This window comes from Colias philodice, chromosome 1, assembly GCF_061535455.1.
Source record: "Colias philodice isolate Cphi_HAF_F1 chromosome 1, ilColPhil1 Martin Lab GWU primary, whole genome shotgun sequence".
Taxonomy (NCBI): domain Eukaryota; kingdom Metazoa; phylum Arthropoda; class Insecta; order Lepidoptera; family Pieridae; genus Colias; species Colias philodice.
The window spans coordinates 9,445,401-9,464,229 of record NC_143086.1 but is presented as its reverse complement, the minus strand read 5'-3'; the positions used below and the strand labels follow the sequence as shown (position 1 = coordinate 9,464,229).

General features: G+C 34.8%; 2 protein-coding genes across 2 annotated transcripts in view; both read left to right on the top strand.

Annotated features, from left to right (window-relative positions):
• hiw (MYC binding protein highwire) overlaps window positions 1-9,472 on the top strand; it is a 69,491-nt gene extending 60,019 nt beyond the window's left edge. The window contains exons 60-74 of the mRNA XM_089698553.1: window positions 177-361; window positions 674-820; window positions 977-1,141; window positions 1,294-1,407; window positions 1,497-1,597; window positions 1,726-1,933; window positions 2,177-2,349; window positions 2,789-2,972; window positions 3,059-3,316; window positions 3,575-3,760; window positions 4,019-4,126; window positions 4,364-4,558; window positions 7,207-7,365; window positions 7,526-7,634; window positions 9,267-9,472. Of these exons, the coding sequence (XP_089554679.1) occupies window positions 177-361; window positions 674-820; window positions 977-1,141; window positions 1,294-1,407; window positions 1,497-1,597; window positions 1,726-1,933; window positions 2,177-2,349; window positions 2,789-2,972; window positions 3,059-3,316; window positions 3,575-3,760; window positions 4,019-4,126; window positions 4,364-4,558; window positions 7,207-7,365; window positions 7,526-7,634; window positions 9,267-9,388 (2,414 nt within the window). The 3' untranslated portion in view covers window positions 9,389-9,472. The remainder of the gene's footprint in view (window positions 1-176; window positions 362-673; window positions 821-976; window positions 1,142-1,293; window positions 1,408-1,496; window positions 1,598-1,725; window positions 1,934-2,176; window positions 2,350-2,788; window positions 2,973-3,058; window positions 3,317-3,574; window positions 3,761-4,018; window positions 4,127-4,363; window positions 4,559-7,206; window positions 7,366-7,525; window positions 7,635-9,266) is intronic.
• A 3,981-nt stretch (window positions 9,473-13,453) lies between these two features.
• Window positions 13,454-17,674, top strand: LOC149491288 (sodium- and chloride-dependent glycine transporter 1-like). Its single transcript, XM_089699324.1, has 10 exons — window positions 13,454-13,592; window positions 13,950-14,190; window positions 14,303-14,445; window positions 14,726-14,769; window positions 14,855-14,947; window positions 15,495-15,755; window positions 15,932-16,136; window positions 16,407-16,620; window positions 16,703-16,968; window positions 17,234-17,674. The coding sequence occupies exons 1-10, from the start codon at window positions 13,569-13,571 to the stop codon at window positions 17,672-17,674; spliced, it is 1,932 nt and encodes a 643-aa protein (XP_089555450.1). The 5' UTR covers window positions 13,454-13,568.
• Window positions 17,675-18,829: the final 1,155 nt, after the last annotated feature.

Genomic DNA, 18,829 nt, shown 5'->3' with positions numbered 1-18,829 from the left:
AAATAGGATGACATTCACAATTTGATAATTAAAATAACTTAAATTATTATTAAATTTAAGATTATACTATATTTCTGTTATGTGTCATTTAAATAAGGTGGATTTCAAAATACAGGCTGTCCTAGTTCACAAAATTTGTAATAAATTATTTATTATGAAGTTTTTTGTATATATAGGATCATCAAGTACATCAGTGCGTGTGCGTTGTGAGCTCCGCGGGCCAGACCCCGCAGTGCGTGTTCGACAAGTGCGTGTACTTAGCGGACCGCAGTTGAACCCGTCGCAGTGCGTGCAAACACACCCCCTACATTCGCTAACTGAGAAGGATACGCTGCGTGTGTTCCGCTTGCTCACTTCACAAGTATGTATCACTTATAAAATAAAGATAGAGATTGAAATTGACGCACAGCTGGCAAACACCCCAGTATTAAACGATTGACTATACGTGTAAAAATAGACGGAAATATTGAGGTACTGAGAAAATAGGATAGCTGCCATTTTCAATCTCTTCAATTTATAAATTTATGTCTATTAAGTATAGGGAATGAATATTTTGTGTCTCTAAAATATTGGATTGATTATGTACGTTTTGTACACATATAAACAAAATGTCAAACAAAATTAGCCTTAAATACGTTTTATTTCGTCTCCTAAATAACTATTTTGTTACTAGGTATTTGGGAAGCTTCTGGAATGGGAGCATACTGGCGATGCTGACGGTATAGTGGTCGGAGAAGGCACAGGAGATGACAGTGATCTGCGTGAACACGTCGTCGGTATACTGTTTGCAGGACATAAATTGACATCGCTACAAAAACAGGCATGTTCTATTATGCAATTATCTAAGTTTCATGTTTTAATAATATAATTCAGATACTGTCAAAAGGACGTTAGAAGTAATCAGTAGGAAAAATTGTACATTAGGCCATAAAGTATTGCCTTTGGATTGTAAAATTTTATATGAAATGATTACTAGGTTATGGCGCATATTGTATGTGCGATCGGTTGCGAAGCTTCGCGCGTACGAGACGACTGGGAGACAGCCTTACTTTGCGCTGAAGCCATCGATAGAACTGACGATGAAGCCCAGCCCAGACTGACACATCAACAGGACAATTACTGCTTTGAAATGCTTTCATTGGTATGATCACAATTCAAAATTTAAAATGCCATTCATATATTTTACCACTCATATTTTTACACAGGGGTATTTTAATTGCTTTTTTCTGACAGGATAAAAGCTATGGTTTTTCTATACGGTATCTTTATAATACAAAAATGAAATTGTTTTAGCTCTTGGCACTTAGCGGTAGCGTGGCCGGGCGTTCCCATCTCGCACAGCGTACAGAATTATTGGCTGACCTGTTGGCTCTGCTTCACACAGGCAGTGAACGTGTACAACGCCAGGTAATTATTATATTGACGTAACTATTTATTTTATATACATTTTTTTCTTGTTTATGATGATCCTTATATATATATTTTTCTATTTCTAGGTATTATCGCTCTTGCGAAGAATGATATTTGAAGTACCACCACAAAAGATGTTAGCTGCTCTCAACTATGGTGCAGATTTAGGTGCAGGATATGAATCAACGTAAGTTTAACAAATAAAAAAACAAGTGGTATATAATAGACTTGACATTCCTAACCATTGCTTTTAAATTAATTCTGAAGTGAATAGATATGGATTACTTCCTCATGCATATTTTGCCCAATTTTTAGTGTGACATTACTGGATCACCTCGTGTGCTACGTGGGCAAAGCGGTGACAGTGCAAGTGAAAGTCAAAGGTGCAAGTGGGGCATCTTCCAACACGGTGACGATGGGCAGCACCGTGACTCCAGCCCCACCTGCTGCCTGGTTCATGAGGGGAGAAACCACCAGGAACCATGCTCAGATTGTTGTCAGACTTCTTACTGATATGGCTGAGGTGAGGTCCCTATAAAATTGTATTTATATACACTATATAATATATTATTTATTTAACTTACAGTAATTAATAAAATTTTCGCATTTAACGCAATACTATTTTATCGTTGTGTAGTGAAAATGCAAGTTATTTGAACTATTTATGTAAAATTTGTGATAATCTAGAAAATGACCATCCACAGCATAAATAAAACAAGCTTACTTTAATAATATTATATTCGTTTAACTGTAATTATACTTTCAGGATAGAGTATCGCCTGCTTGGGGCACAGCCACGCGCATGGCTCTCGCTGAATACGTAAAGGCCGTGGCTGATATGGAAGAAATGGATCGTCGCCCTCAGAGGTGCATCGCTCAACCAACCATTTGGTTGGCTTTAGCTGCATTGTGCATTTGCGAACAAGAATACATGGATCTGTAAGTCGATTTTAAAGTGAAACTTTTATTACATCGTCTCAAACTTTTTGGTCTGTGTAGCGCATGTCGCGTGTATCGCGGCTGCCGAGTAGGTATCTACTCGGCAGCCGACCGTCACGCGACATGCGCTACACAAAGCAGTGTTCGGAACCGTTCGAACAGTTTCACTTTTACCGTGGTTTCATAAAACCACACAACATTTTTTTCTTACGTCTAAAATGAAGAATGTTTCATATTTTAATTGGATTCTATTTTATAATTTTGCAACTAACCTTCATCTTCCTCAAGTCTCATTTTCATTTTATATGTTCGTTTTATTTTATTTTTTTATCTGAAACTGTATCTCATAGCCTACTCATAATAGAAAAATTATTTTTCTACTACTACAAAAACGAGCGATTGAAACAAAGAGTTTGTAATAATAATATACATATTTCAGGATAAACAACTCCGGTCGCGACTCTCGTAACCGCGACTCGATAGCGGACTCCCGCCAGTTCTGCGTGAACCACGACGATGGCATCACCCCAGCGGTTATCGATTGCCGCACTTGTGGCCCTCTTTGCTCGGAGTGCGACCGATTCTTGCATCTTAACAGAGCATCAAGAACTCATCACCGACAGGTAATAAAGTTTGAACAGCTTTAATTAGTTGGAAAAATGGCGCATATTCTGATTTGCACAAAAAATATTGATAATTTGTTCTGCAGATTTGCAAAGAAGAAGAAAGCGCGATCCGCGTTGACATTCACGAGGGTTGCGGTCGAGCCAAGCTATTCTGGCTCCTGCTTCTCGTGGACCGGCGAACTCTCAAGGGTTTGGCTGAGTTCCGTTCCGTGGTGGTGTGCGAACCTGGGGAGGTGGTGTGTAGTACCAAGAGCTTGGCTGGTGTTTGTCGCTTCTGCGGCACTCGCGGCAATTCCGGATTGCTCGCTATTGGCAACGTGTGCGCTGATGCACAATGCCAGGTATGATCAAAACGTATACTTATTCATATTTTACGGTCTTGGCTAATTTAATAAATACATGCAATTCTTGAGCCACTAGTTTCCATACCATTTGATAGTTCCTTAAAAAATTGTTATTTCAATAAATAATGTGATTTTGTTTAAATATTTATATATATTATTTTCACAATTTCAATTTTCTTTGTAATACTTATTTACAACATATTCCAACAACTTTACTTAGAATACCCTATAAACTTGTAACTACCCCACAAACAGGAGTACGGTCGCGAAGCGTGCGCGCGCATCCTGCCGTGCGGTCACATCTGCGGCGGCGTTCGCGGCGAGCGGACGTGCCTGCCGTGCCTGTTCGGGTGTGCTGGAGCACATACGTTACGGCAGGACGCGGACGATATGTGCATGATCTGCTTTACTGATCCGTTGCAGGCTGCACCTGCTATACAGGTACGTGCTTGGTTTACTATTGGGTTAGGAATTTGGTGCGTGAAATCATGGGAAGGTGTTCGCCGTAATAAGTAGTTGAAAATTTTTGAAAAGGTATTTAGTTCGCACTAAGTATTAAAAGCATTATGTTTTAGCATATTCAAAAAAATGTCTCTCTTTTCACGATATAATTTTAGACTCTTGGTCAATATGAGTGACTTATTTTTTTTTAATTTATATAAAATACGTCTAATTTAATCTAATCGTATTTTATAACAGCTATCCTGCGGCCACGTATTCCATCTACACTGCTGCAGAAAAATACTCCAAAATAAGTGGAATGGACCTCGAATCACCTTCTCGTTTTCGAAATGCCCCATATGCAAAGTAAGTAGCATTTATCTGTCGAATGCTTTGTTATTTTTCTTTTAGAAATTCATAATATATATGAGCAATTTTAATGGTATTTTTTATTATCAAAATTACATGACCTTAAGAATCTGGAATACAGATTTTATTGGTATTGTTAATCTATTTGAATCGTGAAATTTCTACCTTAGCGGTACCTAGGCGAAAACATACAAAATACATTATTTACGACTTCCCCTTAAATTTCGTATCCAGGAGGACATAGTACACTGGACTCTCGACGACCACCTCGGGCCAATACGCAAGCTCCGAGAGGAAGTACGTCGCAAGGCCCTCATGAGGCTGGAGTATGAGGGTCTGGCCAGCAGCTCCAAAGGCAAGACATTGGTGGACCCCGCTGGGTACGCCATGGAGAGATATGCGTACTATGTGTGCCATAAGTGCGATAAGGTACGTTATTTGAATAACTGTTATAATAGCTAGAGAGCTAGCGCAAAGCTACCTGTATGTATTTGACCAGACCTGGATTTTTGTGTGTTGATTCCCCTATACCTACTATACATGAGATGAGGAGTCACTAAGCCCAGAGTGGTGGACGGGGCGCGCGCTCAGGTAAGACGGGTGGAAATTTTTGGCGAACTTTGAAACCATTTGACCACGTCTGCCATTTTGATATTTGAAAATAGATTATTATTACTATCGGAAAATAACAATGGCAGACCATTATCACGCGGATAACATTCTGGCAGACACTTATGAAAGTGCGGAGAAAAATACAATTTTGAAAGTATTTGACCAGATCTGCCATTCATATATTTTATTTATTAGGGTCTTAAAAACTTATTTTCGAAACGGCAGACATTTTCATTGCGTACAGACTTCAGCAGACAACAAAACTTTACAGACTTCAGCAGTCAACAAGACTTAGCTTCTACATGGTCAGATGTATATATGTATTACGTTCCCTGACCTTACATCAATGATTTACTTTATTAATGTTTTTATGGTCATTTACATTTAATTTTGAAAACTATGGAATAATAAATTTGATGATACAAAACTAAATACATTCGTAAAGAATCTCAAATATAAAGTTGTGTTGCAAATAACAAATCATCATTTAAATATTTAGTTAATTTCTTTATTTAAGAAACAATTAACAATTACAAAACAACATAAAAAAAACACGCATGCATTTATTGAAATGTTCATTCATCATCACTATCGTATGACTCGTCTTCATAATCCATTGAATCTGATTCTGTAAAAGTAAAACGTAAATTATATTATAATAAAAGAAATGAGTAAATTCAAAAATAATTATTAAAGAATTAATCATTGCAAACTTACCTAGTAAGGCAATGCCTTTGATGTCGCACGATGCCGCCGCGCCGCCAGTGTAGGTGCTTCTGCTGCTACATGAAAATATGCTAGGGTTGCAACAAATGGGAAATAAAACAATTGTGATTATTACTATTATGATGTAATCATTTATTCATATGTTCATTCAAAACAATTGCGATTATTAAATCTGATGTAATTATTTTATCATAAATATATGTAATTAATAATTATTATTAATTACATAATATATTGCACTGTGAAATATAGACGTATCACTTTATTTTTGATGTTCTTAATTGTCTTTTATAAAATTTAAGTGACGCATTCGCATTGGGATCAACAATCCGATAAGAAAAGAATGGAGACAACATATACATAGCTTTGATTTCAATTCTACAGATACAAAATATACAATCTATCTAAAATGATACAACGGATGTTTCCTGCGTTTTCTCGTCAAAATACCGAAACAACGTAATTATTGTATAGTAGTTGGGCGTGAAAGTAAAAAAACAAATGAAAAGTTTAGTAACCGAGAATTCAGAGAAGGATTAAAGAAAATACCTGCCTGATCATTTTATCAAACTCTAAAAGAATTATGGTTATTTCGCATCACTCGGTTTATTAGTTTAGTAATAATTATTAAAGGTACAACCCTAGCCATTGAGTCGAACGGTAGGCAACACAATATCGACTTTGTGCGGGTACATATGGTACATTTCTTCTTGCTGTGAAGCGTAATTATTATTATTAAGATTTTTTAGGCTATTTATAGCGTAGTAATTTTCACTTTTGCATGGAAGTGATGTATCTGCTAGTATCTAATCTGTACTGAAAACATCTGGCAATAACCGTTAGAGTGGGAACCGAAAAGAGCCCTCTCAGGTATAAAACCTAGACTATTTGAATGCTAGTAACTATATAAAATAAAAATACTATAGGCTAGAGTGAGAATAATATTGATATATATGGAAAAAAAATAGCTACAGAGATAGTACATGCATAGATCTGACCATGTAGTAGCTAGTTTTTGTTGTCTGCTGAAGTCTGTACGCAATGAAAATGTCTGCCGTTTCGAAAATAAGTTTTTAAGACCCTAATAAATAAAATATATGAATGGCAGATCTGGTCAAATACTTTCAAAATTGTATTTTTTTCAGCACTTTTATAAGTGTCTGCCAGAATGTTATCCGCGTGATAATGGTCTGCCATTGTTATTTTCCGATAGTAATAATAATCTATTTTCAAATATCAAAATGGCAGACGTGGTCAAATGGTTTCAAAGTTCGCCAAAAATTTCCACCCGTCTTACCTGAGCGCGCGCCCCGTCCACCACTCTGGGCTTAGTGACTCCTCATCTCATGTATAGTAGGTATAGGGGAATCAACACACAAAAATCCAGGTCTGGTCAAATACATACAGGTAGCTTTGCGCTAGCTCTCTAGCTATAAGTGAGCTCACTAAATATTTTAATGTTATTTTATTGTAAAAAAAATATTATAGGACTTCCTATATGGCTCATAAAGCTGATGTTCATGTGTTATGTCTTAAATTTAATAAATTGACTATTTTCTACTTCTCAAACTTTATACATCCTTTCGCTTTTTAGACTCCTAATTAAAAGTAATAAATTCTTAAATATTTAAGAAATTTACAATTTCTAATCAAATATCGAATAGAATAAACCTTTAAACCCACTATATCTTAGAAAAACGACCTTTTCGACCAATAATACAAATTTTATTCGTCCACAGGCCTATTTCGGCGGTTTGGCTCGTTGTGAAGCAGAGTCGAACAGTTCCTGGGACCCCAAGGAGCTAGTCTGCGGCGCCTGCAGTGATGTGGCTGGAGCTAGGATCTGCTCCAAGCATGGCTCTGACTTCCTTGAATACAAGTGCCGATACTGCTGCTCGGTAAGGAACATTCGCTAAGTCCTTTCCAATGTTTGCTATCAGGTAATATCAGGATTTAAATCTCAATAGTTGAACAAAGTACATGTATAAATCAAAGAATCCAATAACTATGAAACTTTAAAAAAACCTACTAATTAAACGTGCAATATTGATGTTACAGGTCGCTGTATTCTTCTGTTTCGGCACTTCCCACTTCTGCAATGCGTGCCATGACGACTTCCAACGCGTGACTAACATCCCACGTCACCAACTACCCCAATGCCCAGCAGGTAAAGGAACTTAGGTCTTATTCCTTTGTATTACTCATAATATAATGTTATCAATATCATTTTAAACTTATCTAATTCTAGATATCATTCAATGCAATTAACCATTCAAGTGTCTAATGAATACATAGAAATATGTTTAGTGCAATAATAAGAGTACAATTCCCGTTCCAAACTATCAATTTTAATAGTAAAACTAACTTTCCGCCTGCGGCCTTGCCCGCTTCCTCTAAAACCTAACATACCTTACCATACCATAACCTTTTTCGTCACTGTATTAAAAAATAACGCCATTAATATCAGTAATTTTAATGATCTAAACATATAGACGCATAGACGGCGCAAAGCGTCTTTGTTTTATACTATATAGTCGTGTATACTTGTGCTACATTCGTCTTGACTTGAGCTTATACTTACAATACAATAAATTTAACACAATAATTAAAAGCCTTTCACTCGCATGTTTCCACTAAAGCTTTTAACTTCTAACCTGCGTTAATACGAATAAAACAATTCAAATAGTACCTTTTCATATAAATTCCGTTCATACCTTAGATCATTAAGTAATGGATAACACTCGCAGGCGTTACCCCTTTGGCCGAGGTATAAGATTATTCGAATCGAAAAATCTTATGCTTTCATAAAAACTACTTGCGTAATCGATTACAAACACTCTGCGTATTCGTAAAACATTGAAAGGACGTCTGCGAGTGCTCCGCTAAAAATACCGTTTTGCACTGTCAAGTCTTGCAAGCAGTTCAAACATGTCGAATATTAAAAAAGATGGAATAACCTTTAATTTGTGTATATTTTTTTATTTTTTTAACGTACATTTCTAATTAAATGCAATTTATAATAATCGTCGATGTATCGTTTAGCGATATGATCAAGACAAATAATCGAGTCATGTTTAGAGAGAGAGAGACGAGACTATCATGGAAAGAAAATATACAAATTTAATCTTTATTAACTAAGAGATAAAGTTGAATTTAAAACGCGATAATGAACCGCATTCCTTACGAGACTATCTTTTAAAGAAATACAAATTTAATCTTTATGATATAAGTTATAAAGTTGAATTTAGAACGCGATATTGAACCGCACTCCACACGAGACAACTTGGAATGAAATACAAATTTAATCTTTATGAACTTAGGGATAGAGTTGAATTTAAAAACTCGTCGCTTAAAAGGTCGTAAATTTTTACGACTTTCGTGACACAAATTATTTTTGTGAATGTGTGATTGTGTTTCAATAGTGTGAGTTACCCTCCCCGCACCAAAATCAGCAGAAAGTTTAGTTAGAACATTTGCCAGCGTACTCCATCCATTACTTAATGATCTAAGGTTCATACTGACTGACCGGTTGGCTTGGTTGGTAGTGGCCCTGCCTTCCAAGCCAGAGGTCGTGGGTTCGATTCCCACCCGGGGCAAATATTTGTGTGATTAACATAGATATTTGCTCTGTGTCTGGGTGTTAATTATCTATATAAGTATTTATTTAAAAATTATAGATGTATGTTTATCAGCCATCTGGTTTCCATAACACAAGCGAAAGCTTAGTATGGGATCAGATCGTGCCGTGTGTGAAAATTGTCCTGAAATATTTGTTTATTCATTTATATAAACGTTCCAGGGCCCAAAGGCGAGCAGCTAGCAGGTACAACAGACGAGTGCCCGCTGCACGTGCAGCACCCGCCCACCGGCGAGGAGTTCGCGCTCGGCTGCGGAGTCTGCCGCAACGCGCACGCATTCTAAACGTACACCAACCAACGGACACGCAGCAAACACCTATACACTTACAGTTAAGTTCCATTGTTGAAGTGAAACTTCTTTAAGAGTAAAATTATACCGTCTCGTCATGGAGTAAAGATTTTGGTACCTTTGAATCTTGCCAAAGAAGTTTCACTTCGGACACGTGTGCTCAGCACACACGTCTTTTTTAAAATTATTGCCAAAAATTATGTCAACCCAATGCTACCAACATTTTTCGAAACTGAAATGTTAAAAGCTGCGTGAAGTTTATTTTGTGAATTAAACGGCCCTAGATCACGTATATAGAAATAGTATCGATTGTTAAGTACAGACTGTATATAAAGTTGCGCAGGGTAGGGCGAGACGGTATGGTGCTTAGTATGTAAGGTTTTACGTAAAATACGTGACAGCCGAGCCACATTGTACCTAACTCCTAGTTCCGGCTCGAACTGCTGACCCGCTCTCAGAAGGATGTTTAGTAGGATCAGAATGCTCCTGTGTTTCGTTCGCTTCTTCCCAAAGCGCCCAAGAGCGCCCTTCCATTATTCCCTTTTTATATTATATAATTTGAGACTATCAGTTACCTTTTTCGAAATCTGTTTACTCTTTCACTTTATTATAATCGAGGGCAAAATTCCTTTCCCTGGCTCTTCTTTTGCAAATAAAACAAATAATAAAAAAGGAGAGAAAATTGTTACTTCCTTATTTAGGTCTTCTAAATTAATAAACATACATATTTTGTTATACAAAAACAGATGATCTAAAAACAGCACGTTTTATAATTTTATAAATAAATATGTACTATTATAACTATCGACTGGTTATCCCTCCATATTTTACTTTCTTATATTGTAACGTTTGAGAATATTAATTAGCTTCGACTAATCTACAATTGTTATTTACTTTCATACGCTTTTTATATAGATATTCTGAAAGTTTGTAATGGATATAAACAAATCGGGAATTTGATATGGTTGTAATGAACGACGCAATGATAATTTGTAATTGTATGTACTATAAAGATTACATCTTAAAGTCATAATTAAAATTGAATAAAAATAACATTGTAAAAAAAAAACAATAACAAGCTCATCTTACAGTCGTAAGTCGCTTGTAAATATTAAATATTACCTCAAATTTAACTACAATCGCACATTTGAAACTACACAACGTCCATTACATAGTGCTCGTAATTGTGATCATAATTTATAGAGTCAATAAGGCTAGGTTATGGAACCGTTGCAGTTAGTAATATTTTAATTTAGTAAAACTAAAATTTCATCGTAATAATATGAACTATAATAAAAAAATGTCACAAATTTATAATCGCTAATCATTATAGCTCGGATCTTTCACAAGGCGTCATTAAATTTCCTATAACAAAAAAAAATTGACATAATTTATTTTCCCCATCTAAGTGAACAACTAATATTTAAATATGAGATTTCAATAATATGCCGTTTTCACGAGGACTATGTTAAAGCTTCGTTATTGGCATTATTAAATAAGACAATGAGAAAATACTTGGCTATGGTTCCGATTATATCTATAACATAACGATAGGCGCTACTATGGACTCGGCATATTCATTGCGTACTTGAAACACGAAGTTAACTTGGAAAATATTTTGTTTTGTGATGCTCGTCTAAAATTAATTTTCTTTAAATCTCAAAATTGTAAACATTACCTTCAAATATTTCTCACAGGAGCGGCATTTTATTGCATTATTTCCAATAATTATAAATCATTCAAGAATTTTATTTTTATAACAATACATATTTTCTGCAAAATTGACGACAGATAAATCGCGTTATTCTTAAATTTTGGTGTTTTCTAAATTTTCGAATGAAATTTGAATCAATAATATTAAAGGATTTTACCCACTACAACTACTACGACCGTAACAGGAAGGTGTCAGGCAAAAAATGGTTATTTGTATTGAAAAGTATGAGACTATGCCCACTAGATCGTTATATCACCGATTAGCACAAGCTTTCCGATCCTAATACGTTCCTCTTACGGTCATAGTACGTTGTAGGGGGTAGAGCTGCTCTTAATGCGGAAAATTGAGCATCGAATATTTAATTTGTAATTAGTTGTAAATTAATTATCGTTTCTCTTTTTCATATAGGTTCTGCGATTATTTAAATCTGCGAGTTACTATTTAAGTTTCATACATTATTGCTAATGTTCCTCTAATTGCTTTAATACACCTATATTTTTGTTATTCGTAATTATATAATTTGATTTCGATTCTTCAACTATATATTCATCGTAGTATTGATGTATAATCGTAATATCTAGATGTAATAAAGGTAAAATCAATGTTGTGTATTCGTTATTATCTGTGTCTAATATAATATCGTGAAATATATGTTATATTTGTCAGTATTTGTGTTAAAATGTTAGAATTTCCCTGAAATACATTCATAGGGCGTATTCAGAAAGAAAGCTTGAAACTTATAAGCGCTTATAAGCGCTTATATGAACATGCGCCGATAAGCGCTGATCGGCGCCGACAAGTTCCAACAGTAAAATCAGCGAAATTGTAGCATAGTATCACTGCTTATTATTTCCCCAATTTGTATAATATTGTTTATATTTTCCTGTACCGAAGTTCAATTTTAAGTGATTATAATATAAATGCGTAAGTTTTTAAGAACTTCTTTTGATCACATAAAAAGGTTTTGTTGAGTTGAGTTTATAGAAAATATTCATACATATTTTCATAATCATAATTTTGGTTATTTCCATTTATCATTCTAAATTTTGGCTTAATAAATAACAAACATTTCATATCGCTAAAAACTTCGCATTTATAAATTTAGACAATTTCTGTGGATATATTTATTTAAGTTTAGTTATTTATTTAGTCTTATTTGTATAAATTTCATTTATTAGTATCACTTAGATATTGCGTTTATCCCATTATTGTATTATTATTTGCTTGCAAAACTATAAGAATATTCGACGGTGTTGTTTCCAATCGATGTCGTAAATCTAACCGTGTAACATTTTATGTATTACAATTTAACAGTAGAATCGATGTGCAGTTAGTTGAAATTCAATCTTGATGTTCAATGTGACTAAATGTTAGATTAAAAATGGACGTCGAGCAAAAATCATTGCAAAGTGGGGAGGATTGAGCTGATTGCGCATTATATCTAGACGTATGCAATTAAAGGAAAGATCTATTTTGCTCGATTGTCGTCGTGTGGTTAATTACCTTCTATACTAATAACATATAATTGTATCTAATGCTCTATCTTCATACATAAAACTCAGTCGATTGTGAAGGCAGATAACGACATTTTTTTCCTGCAAAATTTGTTACACTTCATAACTCTTTGGGACGCAAGTAATAAATTGTAAAAAAAATATTTTGTTTAAAATCTTTCGAAATAAGACAAAACGGCATAATATAAAGAAATCACTTTTATCAAAATTCACCATTGTACCATTCCCATGTCGTTTCATTATGTAAAATTCGCACATCATTTGACATTGGATGCACTTTAGATTTCTCTATCTATACAAGTATTTTAATGTAACAGAATAGACTAAGAAGTTTTGAAATAAAGTCTTAGAAATATATTATCTTTTATTCACTACCTACCTAGCTACTTAATAAAATAAATCAATCAAACATGTTGTTGAGCTAGCAAAGTTGAAAAAGCTACGAACAACGAGACCCGAAAATGCTTATTACACAATACATAGTTAATATCATGAAATTATTAATCGCTTGATCGTAAAACATTAAAAATGTAACACAACACACGTAAAGCACTTGTAAATTGACTCGGGTGCAGTATACTGCTTATATATTAATCGCAAATTGAGAGCAATAATTGTGTGCGAGAGTAAACACTAAACAATTACGGTCATAATAATTATAAAATATATCTTCGTCGATCAATGAAATAAAGTAGTTATTATTTACAATTAGTATGGTATGTGTGAATTGGTCAGTGCTGGTGCATTAGATTAGCAATCGTAGTTTATTATCTTTGTGTAAACAAGCAAGAGAGACACTTCACTTTCATATCAAAACGTCGAAAGATTCGTCCGTTGTAGTCGATATCTTTATCTTAACTATATCTAGAACAGGCACCAAAAGTCACACATTTCTAGCACATCAGTTCGGAGGATTGTTTTTATGTGATTTGTGTTGGTTTTCATAATGATTGACTTCTATAAATTAAAGGTAATGTCTGTTTTTTTTTTGTAATCTGTAAATAAATGGATGGTGCTTTGTGCTATGTAAATATAGGCCATTAGTTTGTTTATAAGCGCATTATTAATACGATGAAGAAACATCGATATCACTATGATATTTATTGGGCTATGTACTAGGAGTACAAATATTGAATCGTCTATCATTATTTGTCAAAATCCATTAATATTTTAATTGATGAAAATAGTGTGGAAAGTTTATGTGTCGAGTTTAAGTATCATCGAGAATGATTAATATATACTTGATAACTATATTTCCTCTTCGTAGCTGATAATTAATTACTGGATGGGTCAAGATAATTCAGTATATTCAATAATGTTGAAATAGGTATGGTTAATGTGGCCGCAAATGCGTGCCCATCTCTGCACTCTGGCCGTTGCATACAGTTTGAACAGCACGTGGCGCGTTCCTCGAGATGGCTTCCGTTTTGGCGGAGTGGCTTATGGTCTTGTGTTTACGTTGGCAATGCTCATAGTGGCTTTACCAGCCGTCATACTACAATTGGCCACTGGACAATTGAGCCAGCAAGACGCTGTTGGTGTATGGCGAGCAGTGCCTTTCTTTAAAGGTAATTCCCTATCTTTATTAGTAATGTCAATTCAATATTACATAATATATCTCTACATACCTCATGAGAACATTTTAACTAAGAATGTTTAAGAAAATATGTCTATCTTCAGGTATTGGATACATCAGACACCTAATATCTTACATCGGTGCTGTGTGCGCAATTATTTACTTGGCGGTGTCGGCTACGATTTTTATGTTCACACTAAACAATACAATACCATTTAGTGATTGTATAGAGCTTGTGGATGATGGCGTGAGTTTATTATAAAATGGATGTTACAACTTACAAGTTTGTTAGTAGTATATAGTTTTCAGAAATGTGTCCGGAATGAGCCTTCTTTCAGGATTGCATCATTGTCATACATTCTAGTTTACCATATTTATGTTAAACACGAATTATATATTTATATTGATATAAAAAAATATAGGTACCCTAAATTTGGCTAAGTGCAAATCTCGAGAACGTACGAACTCATTGAAAACTTTTTAATCCTTTTCCATCCATTAAGTTTTTTACAAACTAATATTTACAGGGTCAAGACTTGGATGTTATCCAAAATGCTACATTGTGCTTCAAGTAAGTTATAAAAAAGATATTTTCATTAAAAAGAACGTGTGTCATTTATAACGATCCTGAATAATTACTGTTCTTTACTTTACAGTCAAACAATCTTGGCACCGATTAGCGAAAAACCAGAATATTACACCGCAATAGTATTGGTAATTGTTTTCCTTTGGATACTCTTTCCTTTCTTGTAAGTATGTAATTTATATTACAAAGCTTTGTACCTATTCTTGTAGTACGTTAACAGTGTATTACTATATTACTTGCCTATTCAAATTATTCTGTATATGTAAATGTAAGTGGTTAGTGCTTATTATTATGCCCAGCTGCCATAGTGGTTACCGGCAGTGCCAAAATTGACGCGTCAAATAAACGTATTGTTGATAGATGATACAGTACAAATGTATAGCTATAGAACTGATTAAACACTACAAATTCATTTGAAAACGCTCTATTTCTAACCATTTACACTGCAACTGCGAATGTTCTCAGAATGAGGAAAGAGCGCGTTAGTTGGCAACAGGAATCTGCTACTTTCTACAGAAAATTGTTATAAACCAGTGGCGTATTCAATATTAATGCCCAAGAATACATAACTTTATTTATAACTTATAGATACTAATGTATTAATGCAAGGTATTCCGAATGGGAGGTGGAGAATCAGTTGGACAAATAATGTGTCAATTAACCTATTATTCATCGGTATGTATTTATTTAATAACCTATTTTATTTTCAGACTATACAGTCCAGTTAAATCTATGAAGCGAATTTTCTACACATTGGGGCCAGCCTTACAAGTATTATGGATTATCATAGTATGTTGTATCGGAGATAAGGCTGGATTAGCTTGGTTAAGCAAGAAAGAGGATTGGGCGAATTTCTTAAGGCCTGAGATATGGAATATTGCCATTTCTCGAGCATTGTTAGCGGCTCAAGTCGCTGGTGGCTACTTAATATCCGCTGGGGATTCAATTTATGCAAATTCGGATGTGGAATGGTATGTATTATAGCAGCAGCAGTATAAAATAAATAAGTTAAACCTACATCCCTAATTTCATTTTTCAAAGCGTCTTGGTGTTAGTACCTACAAGTCAACAAAATATTTATCCTATATTCCTCTATTCAAAGTTTTGATTACGCAGACAAAAATTAACGTTCATGCTTTTTTTTCAGGACACCAATTTCATTCGTCGGTATAAATATTGTGACAATTTGGTTTGGTCTTATTATTTGGTTTGCTCTCGGAAGTAGTGATAATGACACTTCAAATTTTGCTGTACTCGCACAAACATACAATATTACTGTAAATAAAAATCTGAGCGCTATTTGGCCCCTTCTTATATTCGCAACTTTGTTTTTATCTGGAATCATTAGCATGGTAAGTTGTAATAAAATATATATTTTTGTTTTCTTACTAAAAAAGTCTTCATGCGTCTTATAATATATCCTCCACACTGACCAAATGGCAGATTTATCAAGTTATCAAACTCTACTTTTAAGTAGTTAGTTTAACTTAACTTTTTTTAGTAGTTTTGCATTTGCTACTTCAATCTAAGTCAGAAACCTTAACCAGCATTAATCGCTGCTACTCTCTGCATAGTATTACTGATTTCCAAAACTATTGTATTCTTTTGGTTGCTTATTTCAGATATCCTTGCTATATCCCATCTATGATCGTTTCCGTCGTATCGGTGGATACAGGTGGCGCTACATTTCAATATGCAGTTCTCTAGTTGGTTCCGGGATAGCCGCCGCAGCACTGATCGATAACTCCATGCTTACTATGTTGGAAGACACAATACTCCCGTTCCTCATTAACTTTACAACTGGTATTGAAATATTAGTCTTTGTTTTCATATACGGTACGTCTCAGTAAAAGATAAATTAAAAGAAATTACCGGTATTGTGGAATAAGATTTAATTGTTCGTATTATTTACTTCTAGGTTGGAAGGTACTTTCAGAAGACGTAGAATTTTTGGCTGGCAGACAGTTGATGAAGTATTGGGTGTGGGGTTGGTGGGCTGCACCTGGAATTCTTATTCCATTTCTAATTTGGTGGTACATCGTGAGGTTTCTGGACGATCCCCTGTGGAGCGAGCCGCCTTGGGACTCCATTGCCCTAATTGTCGCGACTTCAATCTTTGGACTTATTGTTATAATATTTGCCACATTTTCTGTTGCCAGACAAGTGCAGTATGATATTGTTGGGGTAATTATATTCACATTTGTATCGTTATAATAATTATAATATGGTTTGCGAAATATCTGTTTATATCCTACTTCTCGAGCGAATTTATTAGATTTTCCGCAATTCCGCAACTGTTTAACAAAGGAAAAGGCCTTGCAACTTTAACTGTTAATAAAACAAATAAGTATTAAATGTAATTGTTTCTATGGTATTTATGTGCAATTTTCAACAAAGAAAAAAACGGGAAATATTATCTTGAATAATTTATTTACATTCTCTATTACAGAAGTTAAAATCATCATTTAGACCCTCGCGGCATTGGGGCCCAAGGGATCCCATAGCTCACTATTATTGGCTAGCGAGGCGGGAACAGCTGGATTACCAAGGGCCCCGCTCTCGGTACCGCAGAAGGCAGTTGGGTCAGTTTTCGGGAACATCAAGCATCTTAAGTATTTCTAAATTACAAGAAGTCAGTAGTGGTACATCGGTTGAAGTGAAAAGACGATCCAACTCGGACGATTGGTTGTACAGTTACAGAAAGGATTATCTGTCAGAAATGTTCGACATTCACTACCCCAACAAAAGGCGATCGAAGTCTTTAGACTGGGCTATCCCGCACATAGTACCCAATGGAGGATACAAAAAGTATGAGAATACACCGAGTTGCGATACTACTCCGAGTGATTCTTATGTTACCGTTGAAAATATCCCAGTCTCCAATACTTAGAGTCCTCTAACTACAACATGAAAGATGACTTCTCTCTCAATAGAGAAATTCAATAATTTAAATATTGTGGATGTCTAGTCACGACTATTAGTTTTAGTGAATGTTTTAAGTACCTCATAATTTATATATCTAAGTTAGTTTGATTAAAGTTTTGTTAGAATTTAATCTATGATGTTGTTTTAATGAAATCCTAGAGCATTTGAAATCATATGCGGCATGATAGGTTAAACCACCAAGCAAGGTAAATAACAAACAAAAATCAAATAATGTTTTATATATTGTTTGAAGAAAATAATTTATTCAACTGTTAAAAAACATCGGACACTGCGTGAATATCCTAAATGAGTAATGCCCTTCGCAATGTGTATTTTCCCTAAAGCAACCTTAGCAAACTTTTCACAGCGCCACAATTTGACCAGGAAGTGAATCAGAGCGGCCTCCTCTAGCGGGGCTACGTGACTCTTGTATCTGTGACCTTCCTTTAGGAAGATGACTGTGCTACCTTATACGGTTTAGCCTATGCTTTGTTGATACGAGATTGACCGATATAATGTATTCCGGGCGTATCGCACATGCGTCACATGCTGCACCGAAAGCATGTCGAGAAAATATAATTGCTCATTATATTTTGCCGCGGCGCACATTTACATAATGATAGCTGGATATGTTTGTAAACTTATTGTTTTACTTTGGTAATCGGTAGCTTATGCTGGGTAGGTATAGGACCCACTTACAAACATTGTGATTGATGATGAACCGAACAGCTATAGCAGGGGAATATTAATTATCATAGGCAATCTCTATTTCATTATTATTATTTATCTTCTTATTAAAAGCAATAGCGTACCATCGAGTTTTGTTGTTTGGTGTGGTATTATCATAATATAGTAGCTAATATTAGCACAGATATTAGTCCCCTTATGAAGAGGAAACCGTACGGACATGCACATTGTACAGGTAATAGGGAATGATAAGAAAGCCCTAAGCGTAGGTCGATTTTTTATTGAAAGCAACATTGAACCAAGTCAATGATTTGTACAAATCTTTATGGCATCAATGTGGCAGACATTGAGAACTATGACCTTAAATTTCGTTAATTAATTGTTATGTATGAAGTAATTTTTATGAATACAAGAGCTATCTATATATTTTTAA

Bases quoted from the DNA above. Each gene is read 5' to 3' on its own strand.
- LOC149491288 (XM_089699324.1), top strand. From the start codon at position 13,569: ATGATTGACTTCTATAAATTAAAG. The intron at 14,770-14,854 runs GTAAGTTATAAA...TTTACTTTACAG, and splicing joins AATGCTACATTGTGCTTCAA to TCAAACAATCTTGGCACCGA. The intron at 16,969-17,233 runs GTAATTATATTC...TCTCTATTACAG, and splicing joins TGCAGTATGATATTGTTGGG to AAGTTAAAATCATCATTTAG.